Source organism: Urocitellus parryii, chromosome 10 (assembly GCF_045843805.1).
Source record: "Urocitellus parryii isolate mUroPar1 chromosome 10, mUroPar1.hap1, whole genome shotgun sequence".
Taxonomy (NCBI): Eukaryota; Metazoa; Chordata; class Mammalia; order Rodentia; family Sciuridae; genus Urocitellus; species Urocitellus parryii.
The window spans coordinates 83,218,716-83,243,596 of record NC_135540.1 but is presented as its reverse complement, the minus strand read 5'-3'; the positions used below and the strand labels follow the sequence as shown (position 1 = coordinate 83,243,596).

The following is a 24,881-nucleotide window of genomic DNA, read 5'->3' as shown; positions in this document are numbered from 1 at the left end:
AGTCTACTTTGATTTCTCCTCCAGTTCTGCACCTTGACTATCTTGGATGATACCCAGTATCCGGTAATTGAAGGACTGGAGACATTTGTGGTTTTTCTGAGCTCAGCACAAGGGGCTGAACTGACCAAACCCTTCCAGGCTGTCATTGCAATTAATGACACATTCCAAGATGGTAAGAGATTGGGGATGCCAGCTGGTGGTTTCAAAATATATTTCTATTTTTTTCCTTAACTTCCATGTATATGACATTGTATCTCATTCATATTTTCATTCAAGAAATACATGGTGTGCTGATACTCTGGCAGGCATAAAGATATGTATAAGCATTGGGCTTTGTACTCAAAAAGTTCAATGTCAGACCCTAAACCAGAAAAATTAGAATATATTATGATAAATGACTCAGTGTTGCCGTAAATCCATTACTGCAGGAGCAGAGGGAACCAAACAGTAATTATGCTTGGGGTGATTGTAGGAGATTTCACAGAGGAGGTGATAGTAAGCCAAGTCTTCAAGTGTGATAGGAATCATGATAAAAGAAATCCCATCACAAATGTAGAGACATAGTATATACAACATATAAAACATAGATGCATGTTTGGGAAACAGTGGAATACTCTCTTTTGCTTTGAGCATGAATAGAGAGATGAAATGGGGAGACAGGTTGGAGTCAAACCTTAAAAGGTGTTCTCTTCCAGCCAAACAGACCAGCAGATGCTTGTCATCAGTCATTGATGTGATTTTTTGTTTTAGGAAACTTATACTGGAAGTATTGAAGATGATATGCAGGAATAAAGAGAGGCAGGTATATGAACGAAGCATCAGTTACTGCTGAAGATGTAACCCAAGTAACTAAGGATGAGGAGGAAAGGGAAGTTGCTTCTCAGGAGAAATGATGGAGATTAGAATAGTTTAGACATTTAGAATACATTGTGTGGATTCCAGACGTAAATAGAGAAGATTTGAGTCAGATTTTCCACCTAAAGCAAGAGGACTCTCATCAGCAGCCCGCATGGTGGACCGTAAAGTCCATGATTAAACTCTTAGTGACTGAAAAATCTCCCCAAAAGGAACAGGGAACCCAACAGGGTATCTCTAATGTTTTTATTCATTTTTAAATAATTTATATCGTGTATATAGTAGTAAAATATGCAAATTCCAAAAAGATATACTATGAAAATTAAATCTTTCTTCTACTTTGCCATCTCCCAATCCCTGAGGTTCCCTCACTGGAAACAACCACTTTACTCAGTTTTCTGTACGTTTATCCTTTAGGGAAAAACATATATTTATGTATATATACCTATATGTGTATGTGTGTGTACTATCCACACAAACACACATATGTGTGTGTATGCATACACACCCTATGCATCCAAAATGATGCTGTCTTATTTTATATCCTGGTTTATTGAAGTATTGAAGTGTTTATTCACATAAATGAACTTTTCCCTTTTTATTATACAGTTCTATTTTGAAAAATGCATACAGTGATGTGCTCACCGCCATAACAAAGATGTTGAACAGTTCCAATACCCTGGAAAATTCTCCCATGCCCCATTGTGGTCAATTTCTGCCCAAACCCAAGATCTGACAACCACGTATTTGTTTTCTGCTCCTAAGTCTTGCCTTTTCTAGAATGTCATGTAAATGGAATCATGTAATATGTACCATTTTTTTAATCTTATTTCTTCCAACTAGAGAAACCCATTTGAGGGTTATCCATATTGTTGCATGTACAAATAATTCCATTTACCATTGAGTAGTTTTCCATTGTATGGATATACCACAGTTTGTTTATCCATTGACCTATTGAGTAACATTTGGATTGTCTTAAGGTTTTGGCAATTATAACTACAGTGGCTATAAACATTTGCATATAGATTTTTATATGAATATAGTTATTCATCTGAGGTTGCTGGATCATATAGTAAGTGCATGTTTGGGATTGTCAGAGTTTTGTGTTTTTTAAAAATTATTCTAGTAGGTATGCAATGATATTCTGAGGCTTGAAGTGTTTTCCCTAATGACTAATGATGCAGATTTTTCATGTACTTTTGCCATCCATATATCTTTTTTGTGAAATATTATTCAAATATTTTGCCCATTTTTTGCCATTCCCCTCTATTATTGTATTGTGGTACATTCTGGACAAAGATTTGTGTCTTGTAAATATTTTATCCCAGTTTGCTTCTTATCTCTTTCTTCTTTTTAACAATGTCCTTCAGAGAACAAAAGTGTGTCATTTTGAAGTGGCCGCCCTTGATTGATTTTTCTTTCAGAGATCATACTTTTAGTCTTGTATCTGAGAAATCTTTGCCCAGCCCAAGGTTAACAAGATTTTCTTTGGTGTTTTCTTTCAGAAGTTTTATTACTTTAAACTTTACATTTATGTTTGTGACTCACAAAATGGTAACTTTTCACCATGGATGAGATTATACCAGCTCTACAATTCTACAATTCAAACGTTATTCAGAGTTTATAGAGTGAGCTGTTAAATGTATCCCATTTGTTCAAAATCGTGGCTTTCCTTTTGTTTCTAGTTGGTAGTTAAGGAAACTGAGAACAAGGGCAGTGAACAGTCACCCATTGCCTAGTAGGAGGTCTTTGACTCCAAGTTCATTTTCTTTGCATTATGCAGCATGGTTCTAGTTGGTGTAGTGGTAGAAGCAAGCCATGGAATATTTCTTTCCTTAAGGAAAGAAAAAATAAGAAAGAAAGAAAATCAGTTATTCTTCTTATTGTTGAAATGACTTCTTAGTTTTTTTTGGATAAAAGGTTAGTTAATTTTTCTCTGATGAAATGGAAAATGAATGCCAAGTTAGAAACCCTAACATAAATCTCAGCCCTAGCACATCCTTAGCCTTAGGCCAGAGGCTTAAGGTTACTAAGCCACGTTTTGTTCATCTATAAATAATAAAGATACTTACCTTATAAGATTGATGTAAGGATTAAATTAGACCAAATATGCAAAAATTTTTCCTATAGCCCATGGCACATCATAGATGTTATTTTACATATTTATTCCTGGCACATCTATAATTTATGCCACTAACCAGTGAAATTCCAGTAATACATGCAATCCTCACTGTACTCTGATCAACACAGAAGATTCTAGTTATTTTTTCTCATTATTTTATTGATAGGTGTTGAGGTTGTAGACTTAGGGGATACATATGTGAAACAAAATATTTCCCATCTTTTTCCTACAACCATCTATTTCCAGTCAACGACTTACCCTGAGGAAAGAAATCCCCAAACCTATTTCAGTAACCTATTGTAATATTCAGTGCTTACTTCTATTGGTTACTTTTCTTCCTAGTAATAACTGACTTTCATTGAGTCAATTTTCTGGGCCAATCTAGGGTGGAAAGATCTTACATCTCTGCCCCTCAGCTGGTTACACTGAGGCTGAATTATTTGTGCATGATCGTATGGAGAGGAGGTGATGAGAACCAGAGTTAGAACTCTGGTCCATGCCATCCATGCCTCTCTTCTGGTTTCCTATCCTCCCTCCTGTGCTAGCTTTTTATATTGCAACTTTAGCTGGCCACTGCCCTCTAGACAGCAATGCTTGCCATCGTTCAAGAGTCTTACAAGCCATCTTTCAGCCTTCTGATGTAATCTTAGCGCCTTTTATCATTTCCCACTAGGCTGCTTTCAGAACCTTAAATCATCGAAGTAGCTCATCTCAGAATGTTTTCCTGTTTCTCACCTACCTCTTCTGCTCTGCTACCTAGAATTAGGCATGAGTAACACTGACTGAGCCAGACAAAAAAGGCCATAGAGCCACTACGGCAGTATTCTCCTGCCTATGCAACTGAGTCATACCTTCTCATTAACTTCAAGGAACCAGAGGCCAGATTTCCCCTAAATCTCTAGCTTAACCATTGCCTGTAAAGAGGCCATCACATTCCAGGCATTGGTGTTTGTATTCACTTTGTCAGTTACTAAGAAGATTAGCAGGGTAAGATGTTTATAGAACATTCTCTCTGCCTAAGACTGGTGCTCAACATTGTATGGGCTACAGAGTAATAGAGGGCAGAGTCTCACAATCTATTTCTGGATACCAGACTTACACAAATAAAAAGTTAACTACAATGGCCAGGTACAATTACTATATGGAGAGAGGTGCTGATAATACATGCCTTATTCCCAATGTAAGCCCATGAAACTTCAGGGGGAAAATTTCTGTTTTATATTTATGTACCCCATTAGTGTGGAAAGAGAGGGGCTCTGCAATCTGGGGAACTAACTCCCAGGGCCAAGCTACTCCTTCCTGGGGACTATAGTGCTTTATGGGGTTGTTGAGATGACATTCATATATATGTGAAAGCCCTTAACACACACATTCATCATGCAGAAATTTGTTCCAACAATCACCTGGTTTCCGTATATTGTCTCTTGTCAGTCTCCTGCTGAGAAGTGTCCATTCCCAGTCTCTCTCTCTCTCTCTCTCTCTCTCTCTCTCTCTCTCTCTCTCTCTCCACACAGGGAGATAAATGAGAGTGAGTATCTTGTTAAAGAGGAGTCTTCTAAAGCTCAGGATTAACTGGGGGTTGATAAGTACCTGACAAACCCTAAACATTACCACATTACCACTTTAGCACTTAACTTTCTCATCTGACTTGAGGCATGCCAGGCCAGCAGGAAAAACCAATCTAGAGCTGGAGATGTCTGCCAGGAACAAAAAAAAGCTTCCCTGATTGTTTTGCTTTTTCCCTGGCAACAAGCCTCCTTTAGGTCCTCCAAAGCTAGTGATGTCATTGCTACCTACCTTTTAACAGCACAGGCCTTCGTCTGGATGACACAGTCCTCACTGGTTAATGTATAGGGCTTAATGCCAAAGCTATTAATTCTCTTTAGGTGTCTTTTCATCTGTCTTTTGTTAAGTAATATTTGATAGCTAGTAGGCTTGGTTCAGATGATGGGATGGTTTTGTTTTTGCCAAAGCCGATAGCTCTGAGCAAGGGTAGGTCAGAGGCAAACAGCATTCTGCCCATGGACTCTCAGAGCCAGGAGCTGCCTACAGAAACCCTTCCTGCTTCTTCCTTTCTGGTTTGGCAAGACACATCCAGAAAGCAGCCAGGAAATAGGTGGTAACAGCTTTAGGTTGGCTTTCCTACAGCCTTGAAGATTAATTCACCTTAGGAGACTTTGACATAGGATCCTCTGGATTGTTGGTAAAGAAATTAATAACCAGTAGTCAACAAAATATTGAGCTTGGGGAAATGTCTTAATGCAGAGCCTCACAGCAGGAAGTAAAGAGGAAAAAAAATGATTCTTCATGTTGAGAAGCCTGAAATTAGGGGACAAATCTAAATCATAATATATCAATTTCTACCAAAATTTGAGTGCTTCCATGAGCTAGATAATGTATTGACTATCATGCACATATTTTCTAAATATTTTCTAATTGAGAGAGTTTTTTCAATACTCAATACTGTATTGACTATCATGCACATATTTTCTAATTGAGGGAGTATTTTCAATACCTTCTCAATTCTATAAGTTAGATATCAATATTTTTCAATTAAAAAAAAAGCTCCAAGGCTCAGAAAGTATTTGTCCTATGCCCTATACAGTTAATAAGTAGTAAGGCTGGAATGGATAATCAGGCCTAATTACTCCCAAATCCTTGTTTTTAACTACAGTTTGGGTATGGTGCCTCCCTAAAAACCAATGAGACATGACTTATTAAAGATAAAACTATAGTACCTGTCACAGACTAGGAGCCAAATTCAGACTGTGTATATGTTTTGTTTGCTCCCAATAATTTTGGCTTATATGGAAATTAATTTTTACCATTTTATTTTATTTGTTGTTATTTTTACGTTAGGTTAAAAAAAAATCCAGAAAAACACCCAGATCTCTGGCTTCATTTGAAACTAAGATCTGGCAACTGGAGGCCTTTAAACAGAACCTGCCTTTCTCTCTTTGTCAGTGTCCACTCTTCCCTTTTGTCACCTGGCCTCAGTATGAGAATGTGAGTGGCCATTTGCCCATCAGACTAGCCCTGCTGTTTTCCTTATTGTAGCTCTAAAGTGAAGTGTTGAGTACCCAAGTCACTGTCACAGGTTTGTTTTGTTTTGTTTTTTGCACCTGTTTCATTTTTTCATCTGCCTGCATTTGAGATGGTGACCACACCCTGAAGTGAGCAAAGACAGGTGAAAAGTTGATTTCTTCTGTTTCATTGGAATCATATTCAAAGTTGAAGTAGTTTCCTTGCCTGAGAGCAACAACCATGCGTGAAATCCACTTAGCACCTGTGACTTGTCGGCCTGTGTTGGCCATTTGCAAGCTGTGCCATGGCCACTGCATCCCTGTGCCTCCCACTAACAATGCCTCCATCTCTCCACATGCTCACCCAGTGCCAAGCATGCAGTTTGCTAAGGATTTGCTCCTAGTGAAGGAGAAAGATGGTGTCCTGCATGTTCCTATCATTCGGAGCGGAGACCTGAGCTATGAGTCATCAGTGAGATGCTACACTCAGGGCCATTCAGCTCAGGTCATGGAGGACTTTGGGGAGAGAAGAAATGCAGATTCTTCACGGATTACATTTCTGAAAGGGGAGAAGGTAAGTGGAACTGTGGTGGCTTAAAGACAGCATTCTCTTCTTATCACCTTTGTTTGTCCACAGGTAGGTAAATTAAATGAACTTGGAGCATATTTTGGAATTTCCTTACCAATTAATAATATTTTAAATAATGTCATCTATTCCATTTGACTATCTTCTTTGTCTCCCACTTGCAAACAAATACATATATCATCGTTTGAGTTGGGAAATTTCAATAATGTGCAATGTTTTGGAAATTTAGTTCCATCAAATGTAACACTTTCCACTGGTGTTACTTAAGGACTAAGAAATAGTTCTCTGATATCTGGGTCTTTCTCCCAAAATAATATGCATCCTAACACAGGACTGAATAGAGAAATACTGAGCAGATTTGAGTCAGTGTAGTATTCTCTTGATAACGTACCCAAAGAGTCATGCATGTGGTCATGGGAACTCGGGAAAAATCTTGTCACTAAACACAGCTGCATCAGAATAAAAGGATCCGACCACAGTGTATGTCAAAGGTTTATATTGAATGAGAATTCATTTCCACCCTTTTGAATCTCAATTTCAGATGACTGGGTCAGATGTACCTCTTGGTTCAAGGCACAACATCCACGTTAGTCGGCACCTTTTTTATTTTCAGTTTGTTTATTCATTTCATTTTACTTCCATTTCCAGCCACATTCTCTTCTCCACCCATCAAACTTTTATGTTTAATCTGTATCTCTGTTTTTATTTGTTCTATTAAAAATGCTTCTTATTTAGCATACATGAGTTTTAATTGATAAAAATTGTATTATGTTATGTCTTTTTCAATTTTTTACTGTTGTTACTCACCAGTATGTTTTAAGATCTGTCTGTGGACCTCTAATCTGTTACTTCTGGCTGTTACATATGTTTCATGATGTGTATTTGCTATATTTCACTTATGCACACTCAGCCATAGATGATAAGGAGTCTCAGGGGTTGCATCAAGAAAGCTCCTAACACTCCGTCACCTCAAAATGTTTCAGTGCACATCCTCATACATGTCCACTTACAGACTTGAGAGAGAATTTCTTTACTCAGGGGCAAAATTTCTAGACCAAAAGACATGCATGTGCTTAATTTGGGGGGAAAAAGTGTAAGAATACTTTCCAGAATGCCACTAGAAATGCAGGAGGGTTGCTACAAGCCTACATCCTCTTCAACACTTACATTACTCATCTTTTTTTTTTGCAGAGATAATTATAAGCATAAAGGTATATCATGTTTTAACTTGTATTCTCTAATTATTACTATTTTATATTCTTGTTAGCTTATTGGACTTCCAAATAGCTTATGAGCAGATTTTTCTTCTTTGTTCCTTATTTTATCATTTTATTATCTTTTTCTTACTGACTTTTACTACTTTCTTAAATATCCTAAATGTTAATTCTTTGCCAGTTTTACATAGTGTAATATCTATCTATCTATCTATCTATCTATCTATCTATATGTCTCTCTCTCTCTCTCTCTCTCTCTCTCTCTCTCTATATATATATATATATATATATATATATATATATATATATATATATATATATATATATCTTTCTCTTTCTGTCACTTTCCTATGGTCTTCATAGTTCAATGAAGTTCTTCAATCTTGATGTAATCAAATGAATCAAAATTTTGTCTTTTTGAAATTTAGCCCAAGACCTTACCCATTGTAACTCACTCCAAATTTGTCCTCTATTCATCTCTACTACAAAAAAAGATAGGATTGTTCTCTGGGACTTTTAAGAGTTTTACACACCCATGACTCATAAAGGCCTGTCCTAGTTGTGTATTTTATTGGAATTTTACTCATGGAAGGTTGAAACATGCTTGTGAACACATGCAAACACTACAGATATAATCTTCAGCTTTGAGTCTACATGTCTGTATTTGCTTTAAGTTCAAACGAGGATGCTCTGTCTATTTAAGAGAGAATTTTAATTTAATGAAAGTGTAAAGAAAATACAGCTTAATAGTCTGTATGTTACTCACATGACAATCTATCATCATTCCTAAGCATGCTTTAGAATCTCCATTTCTTTGACTTGCAAAACAAAAAACTTTGGGTCTTGGCATATTCTGTAATATCTTTTAAAAAGAATCCCATGAATCACCATTAATTTCATGCTTTCTATAAGGAATTCTTATTCTAGGAAAGATGTAAGAAAAGGAAAACAATCTTCAGGACTTAAAACAGGTTAACAAGTAACATATAAATGCTCACTGGGATTCCTTCCTACCATGTATTATGACTTAGGAAGTATCAGAGTGAACTCTCTGCCAACATATCCTTTGCAATGTAATAAGATAGTAGATTTAAAATGATCCAACTAAAAATATCTCACTTCATATCACATAGATCTACTACCGAGGCTGGTATGTTATCTAAAATTTTGTGATTTTGTTTTACATTTTTTCAAAAATGCAATCCTCACTGGAGAATATTCAGTTTGAGAAACACTTGACTTTTCTCTACCAAACAGGTATTGGGTTGTGTTCTCATTTTCAATTCTCAACAGTTTTCAAATAAGATTCTATTTGGCAGCAGATTTGAGAGTTCTTTAAAATTTAAAGATCTTTAGCCTAACATGAAGACGCTTTGAGTTTCTTTTAAAAACCATTCAGTTTTCAGAAGGAAAAAGTATGTTATGCAGACATCCAGGAAGTCCAATGATATGTCAAATATCCATTGTTGGAGGTCTGTTGTAACACATGCAAACATACTGAGCAGCCGAGGCAACATGTGGGAAAGCATACAAATGTTCTACAGGTGCTTTTTAGTGGGTGATTTGTTTTATTAATTTTGGTTTTCACAGCTCATCACCAATAAGTCAAAAGGGTTTGAAATGTTCTAATACCAGTCCCATTAGTTAGGTGGGTTCCCCTAGGAAAACCAAGCCAGTTACTGATACCTTGCTGTAGATTTTAATTTGTCTTGTGCCATTGCCTCTAGGTAAAGAACTGCACGGTCTATATCCATGATGACTCCATGTTTGAGCCTGAGGAGCAGTTCAGGGTCTACCTTGGCCATCCTCTTGGAAACCACTGGAGTGGAGCCAGAGTTGGAAAAAATAACATGGCCACCATCACCATATCCAATGATGAAGATGGTAACAAAAGAAATTGCCTTTAGTTATTCTTAGGTTGATGGGACATGAAATGATATTTGAAAAACAAAAATGCTGTGGAAGTGCCTACTAATAACAGTCTCTGAATGTATATATCAAATGTTTGCAGCAAGTGATCACCCTCTACGCCACTCTGATAAGTTCAGGGTATTTCTAATCTCACTATTCCCTACATATTGCCAAAAGATAAGGAATAAGTATGATTAAAAGCTAGGACAGAAATGCTGACACAGAGAATAGAAACCATTTAAGTCATTGCAGATCAGGAGCAGATTCAGAAATACAGTCAGAATCAGTTGACTCCAAGGAACTGATTTAAAACACTGCTACCTTCCTGGAAAAGTTCAATTTTTCAGCTTCTTCTAACTGATTTGCCCTAAAACAACAACAAGAACAACAACAAAAAAACCCAACTTATATTCTATAGTCAGGTATTTGCAAAGAGTGGCCCAGGAAGAAGAAGAAACAAATCCTGTTTTGAATTAGGACTTCACTGTTATTAAAGTAGATATTTTAATGAGTAACTATATAAAATATTGCAAACAGCAATATCTGATTTTTATTGAATATTTATGGTACATGCTAACCATGTTATAGTATTTCACTCAGTCCTGGCAGTAATCCTTTGAAATAGTTTTTCTTACCTAGGAGAAGAAACTATACTTCAGCAAAGTTATGTAATTTGAACTGTTAATTGCAAAACTGTTAGCAGCAAAACTGGATGAGAATATATATATATATATATATTAGAATTGGTTCTCATCCAGTTTTTTAGCCAGGCATGAGGGCACATGCATATCTATCTATCTATCTATCTATATATATATATATTTTTTTTTTTTTTTTTGCACAAGGGATTGAACCCAGGAGCACTTAACTACTGAGCCACATCTTTAGCCCTTCTATTTTTATTTTTTATTTTGAGACAGGTTCTCACTAAGTTGCTTAGGGCCTTGCTACATTATTGAGGCTGACTTTGAACTTGCAATCTTCCTGCCTCAGCTCCTGAGCCACTGGGATTACAGGCATGTGCCCTCATGCCTGGCTAAAATCTACACTCTTAACTACTGAGAGAATTAGTGAGATTTGTAGGGTTCCTAATGAGAAATCAGGAACTGCTTTGGAATCATGTAAAATAAGAACATCCAGCCTTGACGTTGAAGTAGCCCTTCACCCAAATAGATTTAGGTTCAAATCCTGAAGTGAGCCTCTCCCAGCACACAGATAACCCAATGATGGAGGCTCAGCGAGGTAACGGTCCCACTGTTCCAGCAGCCTTCCTCATTTTAGCAACCATTCTTACTGAAAACTCTAAAGTCTCAAGTAAGGTTCGTCTTCTACAATTAGAAAGACTAAGAGCAAGGAAGAGCGGGAAACAGACAAGAAACATCTACAATATACTAATAATATCCTAAAATGGTATAAAACTTGTAATTGCTCCCAATTTTCCCATCTCTTCAATCTCACTCTCTGTTATCACTATGACCACCACCCTGCCCTTCCCCCATGAGAATGTACTAGAAAAGAAGACATGATTTAAATAGTTTTTGGAAAAAAAGCCAAATTGTTAATCATTTCCTAATAATGACAGGAATGCCTCAGATCAGATAATATTTGAAAGTTTTGAGTTCCTGAATTATCATTGTAGCCAGTTGCTAAAACTAACCATGCTTACCTAAATAACCAGTGAAGAGTTAGGAATAGCTGTAGGTACTAGTACTGGGAGGGTGTATCCAGAAAACCAGAGATGAAGGATAGATTTGGTAACTCAAGTAGTATATAAATGAGATAAATTATAATCCTTAGAAATTCATAGCTTATAAATAAAAAGTCGATTCATGGCATCAGTCAATAGCTATTTATCAAGGGTCCACTATGTCTCAGTCTCTTGATAAATTGTGCAAATTTAAAAACATTCTAGAAGCAAAAAACAGAAACTTGGACATCATGCACTTCAAAGTCTCTAAAAACTATTTCCCCCATTATATTGTTTTTAATACACATGTGAGAAATAACTCCTACAGGATCACAAATAAATTCCTTTTTCCAAAGCATTGCTTAAGGGTAAATGCTGATTGATTTTTATGACTACAAGCCATTTTGCCTTGGTATTGTTAACTAATGTGAATTGTTCCCTCTTGTCATTATAAGGTATTTCTTGCCATTATATGGTATTTGCTTGGGAGTCTGGATTTTTTATGCTATTCTGATTTGCTCTTGTTTTCCTAACTGTGTTTCCTTAGCACCAACCATTGAGTTTGAAGAAGCTGCATACCAAGTCCGGGAACCCGCAGGACCAGATGCCATTGCAATTCTGAACATCAAGGTGATCCGAAGAGGAGATCAGAACAGGACCTCCAAGATTCGCTGTAGCACTCGGGATGGATCTGCCCAGTCTGGTGTGGATTATTACCCAAAGAGCCGAGTCTTGAAATTCAATCCTGGTAATTGAATGCCAATTCCAATCTGTGGGTTTTCTTAATAGAGAGATGACTACCTTGTATGTGAAGAAAGGAATGAGCAGAGAAACAAAGTTGTGGCAATAACATAATGCATTTGTTGAGCATATATTTGAGGTTGCAAGTAAAACTTAATTCATAATCATGGCATGGATTTAAAAGTCTCTAACATTAGAACATGCTGGGCATTTTGGTTTATTTAAAAGGGTATTTTTGTATCCTGTGGTTTGGTTGAATGATAGGAACACTTGGTTTTAAAATATATATCCATCCTTCAACAATCATTGGTGCAAAGCTATGCACTGGATCCTTCACAGCTTGCTAAAATCTGGAAGGCATAATCCCTATGCTCAAGTTGATTTCACTTCTACTAGGAAACACACACACTCTTTTATAGGCTTTCCAAAACAAGTGTACCCCAGAGAGAAACATGGAGATAAGCCAGAAAAGAGTGAAAGACAAAACAGATCACAACCAGGTGTCTGTCTGAAGTTTTGATGAGAATGGACCAAGTAAAGGGTTGAATTGTGTGCTAGGTTTTTTCTTAGAACTTTCTGGAGCAGTGTAAAGTGAAAAGCTGGTATAGATCCTGGCATCGTTTTTTAGTGTAGCCAGAGGTGAATAGCAGTATTAGGACTTTTCAAAGATGTCCTAGCAAGTGGATGGAAAGGGTGACTCAGAAATGGTGTAGGCTGGTGGTCATGGGTCCCTGTGTATCTCTTCTGCTCACTGGAGCCTTAATGGGCTTCCAGCTCCATCCCATGTGTGTCTAGTTGATGCTGGAAAAGAAGAGCTCTTCTTCCACTTTTGCAGAAGGACCCCTCTTTTCTCCATAGGGATCTGGAGGAAAGATAGATCTGGAAGCAAGCTGGTCCTGATATCTCTAGGAGAGGAACAAAGGTCCTTACTTATGATCAGGGATGTTTGTATACTCAAAGAATCATTTTACAGCAAAGGAAGGGTTTATAGCACTCTTCCAGGTGCTAAACCTCCACAGTGTGATCTTTTTGTGGAGACGGACCTGGCCCCTACTGCTTCTTAGGAGGCAATTTGGAAGGGTATGCAAGTACTCACAGCCACACAGGAGCTTATGCTTAAGTGTAAATTGGAAAAGAAAATTAAGCAAAAAAAAAAAAAAAAACTTGTAACCAGGATGAAGCATATTTTGGATCATAGATTTTTATTACTGCCAGCCAGTGTGTCAGGCAGGGGCCATTAATCCTCATATGGTGCTGAATAGTAATCTCTAGGACAGAGCCTCTACCACAGGTGGAATTTGGTCTGTCAAACAGATTCCTCACTTAGGATGGGGCTAAAGTGATTAGAAGTCACTGCATATCTAGAAAACTTCTGTAAGGAAAGGTTATATTTTAACTTGACATCTCAGCAGTGCCAGCCTGTGCTCTCTTAGGTATGTCTACTAATAAGGTTTTTGCTCTCTTTTTGTTCTGTCCTTGGTGAAGGTGTGGATCACATCTTTTTTAAAGTGGAGATTCTGTCCAATGAAGACCGGGAATGGCATGAATCCTTCTCTCTAGTCCTTGGCCCCGATGACCCAGTGGAAGCAGTTCTTGGGGATGTGACTACTGCCACAGTGACAATTCTAGATCAGGAGGCAGCAGGAAGTCTCATATTGCCAGCGCCACCTATTGTGAGTTGCTTGACACCTAGGATTGCTGCTTTTATGTCTTAGTGAATAGCAGATGAGAACTTGAGAGAAGTGGGACTTCTGGTGAGCTACTGCTTTGTTCTTCTAACAACGGTTCTCAACCAGAAGAATCTAGCCAACCATTCTCTCCCTCCAGAGGACATTTGGCAATGTCCAGAGACATTTTTGGCTGTCACAGCTAGCATCCAGTGTGTAGAAGCCAGGGATGCTGCTAAATACCTACAATGCACAGAACAACAAAAAGAATTATTTGGCACAAATGTTAATAGGGCCAAGGGTGAGAAGCCTTGTTCTGAAGTAAGAGTAAGACCAAACCATGTAGGTAGCTTAGCTTGATAAAGACATTTTGCTCTGGTAGGACCTGGAAGATAAGAAAGTAGAACTCCCAATCTATTATCCAACATATTCACCCCACAAAGAGAGTTAAGTATATGCAGAAATGTGGTACTGTGCTTCCCAATGCAGGATGAACAGAATGAATGTGCAGACTTTACATTTAAGAGGAAAATGCCTGAGATCACCAGGGGTTATTTAACACCTAATAGTGCAGTCAGAACAAGCCTTCTTACCTCCCTTAACTACTCTCTTACATTTTAAAAACAGGAGATTATTTCAAATTGTGTTTCTTGTTTGGCCATGGAAGAAATGCATTACCTTTGTTTACTCTTATTATACTGGGTGTGCTACTATATACGGATAACATTTTAATACAACTTTAAGCTAGCAACTGCCAGTCACAATATAGCTTTGGTTCCATGTGCAGGAAAATGAAAGTATTTTTTACATGCGTGATAAGAATCGACTTGGAATGCAGTTAACAGGACAATAAAGCTCTTAGCTCAGGCAGTAGGAGGATTTCCTGTACCACTAAAGATATGCAGTGCCCTTAAGGGTACCCGGCAAAGGATTATAAAACCTTCAGTTATATTTTAAAGAATCCCTAGAAATTAAGTGATCAGGAGTGTCTCTGGGCAAGGGATCTCCGATCTTCCCAAGAACCAACCTAACCTGAAGCTTTGCTGCCTTTCTCAGGTTGTCACCCTTGCTGACTACGACCACGTGGAAGAGGTTACCAAGGAAGGAGTCAAGAAGGCCCCCTCTCCAGGCTACCCACTGATCTGTGTCACACCCTGTGACCCTCACTTCCCCAGGTATGCTGTCATGAAGGAGCGCTGCAGCGAGGCAGGCATCAACCAGACGTCCGTGCAGTTCAGCTGGGAAGTGGCTGCCCCCACCGATGGCAATGGGGCCCGGTCTCCCTTTGAGACCATCACTGACAACACCCCCTTCACCAGCGTCAACCACATGGTAAGTCTGGTGGCCCGGCCGGCCTGGGGAGGAAGAGAATTGCCGAATCCCTTTGTTACTCCGATTCTGTCAAATTCCTTCAGATTCATGCATGGCATTTGGAATAACACAAATACACAGATGCATATATAGTTTGTTCATTCTTATACATAAGGAAAGGCATTATAGTATGATAGAAAGAAAACTAAGCTGCTAGTCAGAAAACCTGTTCACAAACCCTAATTCTGCCTATTTTAATATGTGATGTTAAGAAGTTACTTGCCCTCTTGGTCTTAATCTCCTGATCTGCAAAACAATATTTCTTCTACTTAACAAGGTCACTGACCAGTGTTACTATAAATGATAAAATAAGCTCAAATTTCCAGGTCAGTACCATTAAGTGATTACTATTCTTTTCACATATTTTTAATCATTCAAAGTATTCAGATATAAACTCCTTCAGGACATGGATTAAGGTTTCTGTCATATTTGTATATCCCAAAGTGGCCAGCACTTTAATAGCAACCAGTTTTACAAAAGGATAGAATGGCTGTGGAGTGATCGGCATTTTGCAAAGCCCTGTGGATGGACATGAAAAGAAGTTCCTAAGGCAGTTGCCGCCCTCAAAGACCTTTGAGTCCAGACCATCACAGAGCAGTGAATACTGCTATTTTCCACCCTTAGAAGCCAGTCCACTACCGGTTCCACACATTGCACCAGTGAAGCTGATTCTCTTCCAAAAGAGACAAAAGCAGTGGAGGTTCAGGCTTAGCACAGAATCCAGCACACAGTCCTTGATTTTTTATTGGAAGGGTTACTCATATCCATTATCTTCAGCACAGCTTACTCAGAAAGCCCAGAGTTCCATTCTTTTGCAATATAACCTGGTTCAAATGTAAGTCATCTTCCTTATTATTAAAAAATTAAAATGGCAAGACTTAACTTATTGTTTTATAAATATCTAATTCTGTGTCCAACAAAACCATATTTGTATATTTGAGACAACTATGTATTTTTTACAAATACAAAATTGATGACTCTTGAGTTTTTTGTCTTACAATGAATTGGTAAATAATACCCTTTACTCCAATTTCCTTTGCTTTATCTTTATTTCTTCATTTGATTTAAGACCATCATGCTGTATGCATTTTTGTTATATGCCTCAAATCCCTACTGGAATAAGTCCATATATAAATAAATAAAGAGTTGGCAGCTAATTAAAAAAAAAAGTTTAATGGAAAAATCTTCTTTAATTTTTAATGGACTTCAGTAAAAATTGTTTTCATGGGAAGAATTTATACATTCGTATGATTGCTTTGTGGGAGTTCTGAGGCATACAGAACTACTAATTAATTTTTCTCATTATGTATTTCCTTTTGAGAGTGGACACATAGTCCTGGTGACCTACATTGCCTCTGCACAGATTGTTGAGCCCTCTTATTGTTCCTATATATCTGAAAATGTGAAGGGATCTATATGAAGACCCTCAAGGCTGGGAGGAGTCAGAGGTCAAGTTCTCAGCGTTCAGCCTGCATGTTATTGTGACCCTTGCGGGTCTAAGAGTGGAGCAGTAGAAAAGAAAGAAAGAAAGAAATACTCCTGAGGAGGAAGCATCTCTCTTCAGTATCCAAATACCATTGTCATCAAGCAAGGGCTAGAGCCCAACATGTATAGGAGCCAATACCACAGTACTGGGTTCTTGCAGAAAGAAGCTTTATTATCAGGGACGACTGATAAGGGGATCAGAAGCTAAAAGCTCAGATCTGCCTCCCAAGTGGTTGATAGTGGAAGAGGATGGGAGAGGGAAGAGCTGTTTGTTGATTGGATGTATTCCCCCCCCCCAGGGGAGTTAATGTTCTGTGTGAGGGCCTTTGAGCCTGTGATGTCATTGACCAAGTATCCTAGAATAAATTGAGGAATTTATGTCTAGGTGTAAAGCCCTGCAAGGGCCTTAGCCAGTTTCTCTATGCTCCCAGCAACAGTGGCTTGGAGGCCAATCAGTCTTGCTGAAAGGTCTGAAATATAGTTGGGTAGTCCTTTTGCTAAACTAGTACACAAGGAGAACAATACTGTTCATTGGTAACCAGGCATGTTTGGACTCTTGCCCCCACATCTGTCTTTTCCATCTTATCTCCTTAGACTGTAAGTACTCACTGCTCTGTCTCTAGTGCCTGGTCCATGGTGATAAGTCAGTGGTTATGTGACAAATGAATGAATAAATGAGAAGATGGACAGATTAGTGGGTGGGTGGCTGGATGGCCTTCCCAAATTACTTTGTGCCAACAGCTTATTGTGTCATCTAACCCAGAAGACACAGTGTAAGGACCTGCTCAGATTGTATGTACATGTCTGAGGTGCTTTATTCTTCTTCTAGGTCTTAGATAGCATTTACTTCAGCCGGAGGTTCCATGTGCGCTGTGTGGCAAAGGCTGTGGATAAGGTGGGCCACGTGGGGACCCCCTTAAGGAGCAACATTGTCACCATTGGAACAGACAGTGCTATCTGCCACACTCCAGTGGTGGCCGGGACAGCTAGAGGCTTCCAGGCACAGTCCTTCATCGCAACCTTGAAATACCTGGACGTCAAACACAAGGAGCATCCGAACAGGTCAGGCAGGTGGTCCCTTCCACCCAAGTGACTTTTCCAGTATCCTTTATATGCTTTCCAGGTGGCACAGATCAGTGAGTAATGCTTCTGCAAAATAAATGTAGCGATAATTTTTGCTTCAAAGTTTTTTTTTTTTAATTCAAAGATCCCTCGAGGTCTGTCTCTTGTCTATTTTCCTAGCCTCTTAGCCCTCACCTTAACATTTTTACTTGCCAGTCCACCCACAAAGAATCACAGGGGCTTCCACCTCTTTTAGATTACATGCCTTTACCATCAGCTCCAACTCTCTCCCACCCCTTCTACTTGCTACAGTTAAATCCGGCTGTCCTGTGATACTTAGCTCATAGCTTCTCTTCTAGGAAAATCTTCATCATTTCCTCCAATTTAATTTAGAGGCTCCTCCGGCACCTGCCAATGCCTCTTTCAGAGTATTGTCATCATTCTTCCTCTCTATCCACATGGTAGATGGTAAAACCTTACGGGCAGAGACCATGATTATTAATTTTGCATCTCCTGTATACCTAGTTCAGTGCTATTTGGCCTATGAGGCATTTGCAGCATATCTGATGAACAAATGAGTGATAGCACTGTCTAAACTCCATGCCACTAAACTGTTTTTCCTGTGCCACCATGATTTTAGTGGGAGAGGGATAATTTCAATTTTTTATAGCAAAAGGGAATTCACTTACACCATAGGTATTCATTAAACCTTGCAGAGTTTAAGTGTGTACTTTAATGAACAACTGAGTTCAGAGAAATGGGGTTTGACTGTGAACCCCCAAATACACAAATTCCTCTCTTTTTCCCCAAATAGAATAAAACTTGTTTTTGTAAAAGATCAATAAGAGAAGTACTCAAAGTACAACTGACTCCTTCTTAGGAAAAGGGTCATCCTCTTTACATCTGAGGCTCAAATTCCTCTTTAAAATGTGGTTCTTTGCTTGCAGAGGCAACCTATGTATACTCAAAACACACCTTCAATAAAACATGCTGAAAATGTAAACTCATACAATGAAAACAAATGCAGCCTATAAGTACAGTTCTGTTGTGCTGCGGTCTTAACCAATATTTATTAAGCTCATATTTTCTTTAGAATTGTATACTGTATGCAGTGAAAAAACAAAAGGAAAGAAGGAAATGGTTCTTATGCTCATAGTGGGGAGGCAAGATAAGCAGAGCCTCCAAACACACAAGAAAAAGCAGCCCATATATATAAGTCATTGATTTCCTTGTCCAAAGTTCACCTAGAGTAGAGGAATGTAGGTGAAGGGAGAACATGCTGCGGTTTGAGGCTAGTAAGGGCCAGGTGTAAGGTGTTGGTGAAACTTACAGACAAAGAAGAGAGGGGGCAGTGTTTATTTGAGGAGAGATCATGTGAGTAGTGAGACATTATATTTCTATGATATTTGGCTGGGTGGGGAAATTGGCCTTAGAATTTAAGAATTCAATGATTTTTTTGCTTTCATTGCTGGAGATGGAACGCAGCACCATCATACATGCTAGGTCTGTGCTCTACCCTATTTGCAGCCCCAATGATATTTTTTGACTCAAATAAGTACTATAAAATACACGAGTGTGGTACCCTCCCAGCTTCCACAGATTTTCATTGAAATAGAACAGGGGCAGCTCCTGTATTGGTCATTCAGCTTTAGCTCCTGAGGATACAAACCTTCCATTTAATGCAAAATAAATCTTTAAAGTAATTTGTGGTTGTGATGTTATCGTATATAGGAAAAAAATCTCTGATTCCTGATTGCTATCAGTCTTGAGTCTGGAGGATCTCTTGGGGGAGAAAGCAACCCCACATGTATATCCACACCCTCATGTTCAGATAGAAATAGTACATGGCAAGCTGCAGGGGAAGGAAGATTACTAAATTCATTGGTGAAAACAGATTTGTGATGAAAAAGAAATACATCCTACCAACTATTCAGAGCATGCAGATAACACTTGTTTCTGCCTTTTCTCCCCTAGAATCCACATTTCAGTGCAGATCCCACACCAGGATGGAATGCTGCCTCTTATCTCCACCATGCCATTGCACAACTTGCATTTTCTATTATCTGAGTCCATCTACAGACACCAGCATGTCTGCTCCAATTTAGTCACCACCCACGACCTGAAAGGCATCTCAGGTGAGGAATGAGCTGGGTACCGGTTTTCCCATACATCCTGTGCAGTGACTTTTGGGGGTGTGTGACTAAATGGGGAAAATCTCTGCTTTATATGCTTTCCTGACCTCAAAATATGCAGATAATTTTTCCTTCTTAGCAAGCATCCAACATAGGAACAATAAAGTGAATACGAAAGAATAAGGACTTTGAAGTCAGATTGATTTAGATTCCAATCCTTATCCCACAACCTATGCAACTGAACAGTGATAGCTTGACCTCTCTGAGCTGCTGTTTTCTTGTTTATAGCATGAGGGTAAATATTGCTACTAATCTAGGTGAGGATTAAATATGTTGACATGTTTAAAGTGCCTACTGTGGAAAATTTTAGTCCCTTCCCTCCCCTCTAGAGAGCATTTTTGGGTCTCTGCTCGAAAATTTCAGGATAGCAGCCTCTTTGGAAAGCTGAAGTGCAGGTGTTAGATGTTTAAGGATGAATTCTCCAGAAGCAGGAGCTGAGAAGTTTAGGGTGTGAGGCATTTTTTTAGGGCTCAGCACCTATCTAAAGGAAGGAGAGGAAACAGGACTGGGTAGAGGGAGAAGTCAAACTCCCCTGCAGGCCCACAGAGCAAGAAACTCTGGAGAGATTTGTCCTACTTCCAGCCCAAAAGGCCAGACCTTGACTTTGGACTGAGCTATTCTGCAGCTGTCACCATCCTGAAGGAGCTGAGAGTAAGGCAGTGGGCACATCTCTGTGTTCACCACAGCAGACATTTGACTTTACAAAGAGTCCTGTCTGTTTCCATTTACCTTAGCAAGTGCACGTTAAAAGCACATTTCCTCCCTCACAACTAGTGAATCATTTAACAGTGTTTTTGAAGACAGAAATGCATTCATATGCTCTTTCATATTCATTAAACATCATTTTGGATAGTGATGGTCTTTATTCAGTAGAATTAGTTGAGGGCAGAATATTCTTAAATCATTGAGCTGCACATCAAAGTTAAATTGGTTCCCATAAGCTGCTAGTGGGGGAAACATAACCGTGTTTAAACACTGAAACTTTGCATCTCTTCCTGTTTGAAAACCATTGGATTCAACACAGGCCAATTGAGTCCCTTTTCTTTGTGGGACAAAGGCTGATTGCTGGTGTCAGGCATTCTAAGAGATACATTAACTCTTTTAAAATTCTATCATCACTTTTAGTACTATAAAAATTTTAAATTTAATGTGCTAAAAATTGTATCTGTATTCATCTCTGTGCTGCATAAAGGTCTGTTTTAATTCAGAATAGTTCGCTTGCTTGGAAGCTTTTGATCCAATAATTTTTGCCTGTAGCAGGTGAGGTTTAGTCAAGCTTCATTAGCCAGCTATTTACTCATTAAGACATTTTTCCCCAAAGTTCAGAAACCATAGAGGGAGCGAGAAGAGAGAGTCTGATGTTGGTTTGCTGGCTTTCCAAAAAAGCTGTTCTTTAAATTGGTCTTCAGAAATAGTAATTGGTCAGTGAATGATCCATGAAGTAAATCCATTTCTTTTTTTCTTTTTTGGTACTGGGAATTGAACCCAGGGGTGCTTAACCACTGAGCCACATCCCTAGCCCTTTTTTGTATTTTATTTTGAGACAAGATCTCACTGAGTTGCTTAGGGCCTCACTAAGTTACTGAGGCTGGCTTTGAACTCACAATCCTCCTGCCTCAGCCTCCCAAGCCACTGGGATTAGGTGTGTACCACCACACCCAGCTAATAAATGCAATTCTTCAAGACTGATTGTGAAGTAGGTAAAACAGAACCACACTGGCCAGGTGTACAGGTGAAGCTACAGTGTGTTTCTTTTCTGAGATCTATTTTCTTCATTTATGGTATCATTTGTCCACCTTTTCCTCCCTGTACCTGGACTCTGTGTAACACCTGGCAATGGGCAGTGATGCTCTTTACAAGCTCTTCTCACATACTCTGCATTGGGAGCTCTGGGTTGCTCTATTGATAGACAAATGAGAAAAAAGCTCTCTCTCTGTCAAAAATGAGTCTCTTCTCCCTATCCAGCTTCTAGGCATCCTCAAGCTGAGTTACCATTCCTTGTCCCTTCCCTCTCTGGCAGAGGCAGGCTTCCTGGATGATGTGGTCTATGACAGCACTGCCCTGGGTCCTGGATATGACCGCCCCTTCCAGTTTGACCCCAGTGTGCGGGAGCCAAAGACCATCCAGCTATACAAACACCTGAATCTGAAGAGCTGTGTGTGGACCTTTGATGCATATTATGACATGACGGAGCTCATTGACGTCTGCGGGGGCTCTGTAACTGCTGACTTCCAGGTGGGTGTTCTGGTAGCTCCCGCTCAAGGGCTACATGCACATAGGTGCCGGTACCAACCCTGTTCATTCCTGGAGGACTTCAAAAGGCACTTTGCTTCCAGAACTGGGCCAACCCACTGAGGGATGCTTCTTTATAAGTCTCTCAAGTAAGATCTTGGCAGCATTGTGGCTAAACCCCAATGTCCTGTAAATTAAGTTAATGGGCGGGTGGGTTATTATTTGGCACAGTTATTTACATAAAAATTTAATATTTACTTCTCTGGGCATTTTTGTTTTTCCCTCTGTATATTTTGTAAAGTTGAAAAGATCTACATTTGATAGCAAGGTTATCACCACATAGATGTATTCTCCTCCCCACTTGGGGCAGTGAGTCAGAAAGGCAGGTATACACCCCGATTTTCAGAAGACAAGAAGAACACTGTTGGCCCAAGCACTGAGGAGAGAGAACGGTTGGAAACACCCATTCCATACCTATTCCAAACTAACAACCCCTGTGGGATGGAGAGGGAGAGAGAACACAAATAAACATTAGTGACAACTGGAGATTTTATAGCAAGAAGCCAGGGTCATAGAAGAGCAGGGCAGTTGTATCAAAAGGCAGAGAAACTAGGCTCATCCATCCTCATGGGAAAATAAATCCTAAAACAGTTTTCATCCCATTTTGAGCACTTATCTCAAATAGACAAAAATTAGCTAGGTGTTTGTTCTTCATTTCAAATCAGGTTTAACCTCACTGAAGGAAGGAACTTGGGGAGGACGTAATCATTTGGGGAAGTATCTTTGATTAAATTTTGTTATGTTCTTTGCAGTATCTCTGTCCCCATTCCTCTTGTTTTGTATACACTACTGCCCTCTACTGAATAGAATTTTAAGACTGTCTTGGGTTTTTGTTTCTATTTCTGCAGTTGCATAACCTACAGTTGCTGGAAATTGCAGAAATGATTGTTCCTCTCCTGGAACAATCAAAAAATAGTACTCTCTGTTCTCCGTTATTTTGCTTTGATTATACATTTAGATTTTTTCAGAGTATGTTTCAAAACTCCAAAGACAAGGATTTTGTATTAATTTTGCCCCACTTTTTAAATTGACACAGAAAAAATATGTACACAGAAGTATTTTGTTGTTGTTGGTTTCTTTAAAAATAATTGGAATTGCTGAAATGTCATAGAAAAATATAGAACCCGAACCATTCCTAGTTTATATCTTTCTCTATCAAATATTAGCAGAATTGGATGAAATAAAACTTCTTGGAGCCTCCTCTGAAATTCTGACTCTAACTCAACATGCGAAAGTACCTAGCACAGTTTCTAGAATAAAATCGGTCTGCAGCAACAGTTGTCAGGGGATTTTTACTTTTTAAGTTTGAAGTCTAAAAGAGAATGAGAGAGAAACAAAGAGGGGAAAATAAATTTTTCCAAAAAATTATTAAGGATTTAAAGGATTGTTAAGGTTCTAATATGAACAATTATGGGGTTGGGGCAGGTGTATTTAGCAAAAGCTGTGTTTTAATGGATAGATGTGGCATAAAATCCAGAAAATATCTGGAAATTTTCTAAAGAAAACAGAATATGTCATGTCCAAAAGGGACATTAAGTGAATATGAAATTATCAAGTCTTTTGAAAAAGCTGACATCAAATTTTCAATCCCTAGCAACTTTGAATATGAAAAACACTTTTTAGAAAAATTAAGTTTTTAATGTCTTGAATATTGATAAAGCATTTGGTTCTTTTCCTTAATTATCCATAAAAATCCCTTTACATTGTATTTTTAAAGCTATCAGAGCCTATTTTTTTATGCATTTTGATTCATTGTACACAATTGCAGCACAACTTTTCATTTCTCTGGTTGTACATGATGTAGCATCCCACCATATGTGCAGTCATATATGTACCTAGGGTAATGATGTCCATCTTTCCTGCCTCAACCAAAGGAAATATAAGTCCCTTAATATGTTATAGTATTTGTACCTAGGGTAATGATGTCCATCTTTCCTGCCTCAACCAAAGGAAATATAAGTCCCTTAATATGTTATAGTATTTGTCCAATGACAAAATAAAATTATTTTGCACCAACTAACTTAGCTTTTTGTTAAAAAAAATAAATTCATATTTTGGGGGAGAAATATATAAAACATTTTTAAAAATGAATAAAACAACTCCACCACTTACACACATAAACCCAGTTAGCTTTACCATGAAAGCTTTTACTATTTTTTTTGTGATCTTTCCATCCAGTTTTGTTCATTTCATAGTAAAATAAATATCGTTGGGCCAAATTAATAGCAGGAACCCTTTTAGAAAGAAGTGTTCCCGCTGCCTTTTCAAAATTCTTTCCAACACAATTTACAGGATAGGAAATTATCAAAGCCATATACAGCTCCGAGCTGTGTGTTGTTAGCTTCCCAGATATGATCTCCAGGTCTTTGTTTATGGAGCAGGAGGCAGGAATCCTCACTAAAACTTCCTGAGCCTGGCACTGTTCCTCCCAGGGGACCGACTTGGACCTCTTCCCGGTCATGGTTGATTCCGGCTGTCCTGCAGGTCACCTGCGAGCCATCAGCAGAGAGAGAATGCAGTGAATGGTAGAGCCAGCAGGTCCATCACTCGGGAATAACTGTGATACTTTAAATTTTCAGCTAAGACTTCTAGCAACTAGAGAGTAGAAGTAAAGCTAATTCTCACTCTTCAGAGGTGTTTTGTTAAAAACAAACAAACAAAAAAAACAACTTT

At 38.6% G+C, this 24,881-nt stretch overlaps 1 protein-coding gene across 1 annotated transcript in view; it reads left to right on the top strand.

Moving 5' to 3' along the window:
- The window catches only part of Fras1 (Fraser extracellular matrix complex subunit 1), a 267,670-nt gene that overhangs the window by 215,351 nt on the left and 27,438 nt on the right, over positions 1-24,881 (top strand). The window contains exons 57-65 of the mRNA XM_026403132.2: positions 25-172; positions 6,369-6,574; positions 9,528-9,684; positions 11,946-12,146; positions 13,625-13,812; positions 14,863-15,138; positions 17,492-17,724; positions 19,699-19,859; positions 21,937-22,151. Of these exons, the coding sequence (XP_026258917.2) occupies positions 25-172; positions 6,369-6,574; positions 9,528-9,684; positions 11,946-12,146; positions 13,625-13,812; positions 14,863-15,138; positions 17,492-17,724; positions 19,699-19,859; positions 21,937-22,151 (1,785 nt within the window). The remainder of the gene's footprint in view (positions 1-24; positions 173-6,368; positions 6,575-9,527; positions 9,685-11,945; positions 12,147-13,624; positions 13,813-14,862; positions 15,139-17,491; positions 17,725-19,698; positions 19,860-21,936; positions 22,152-24,881) is intronic.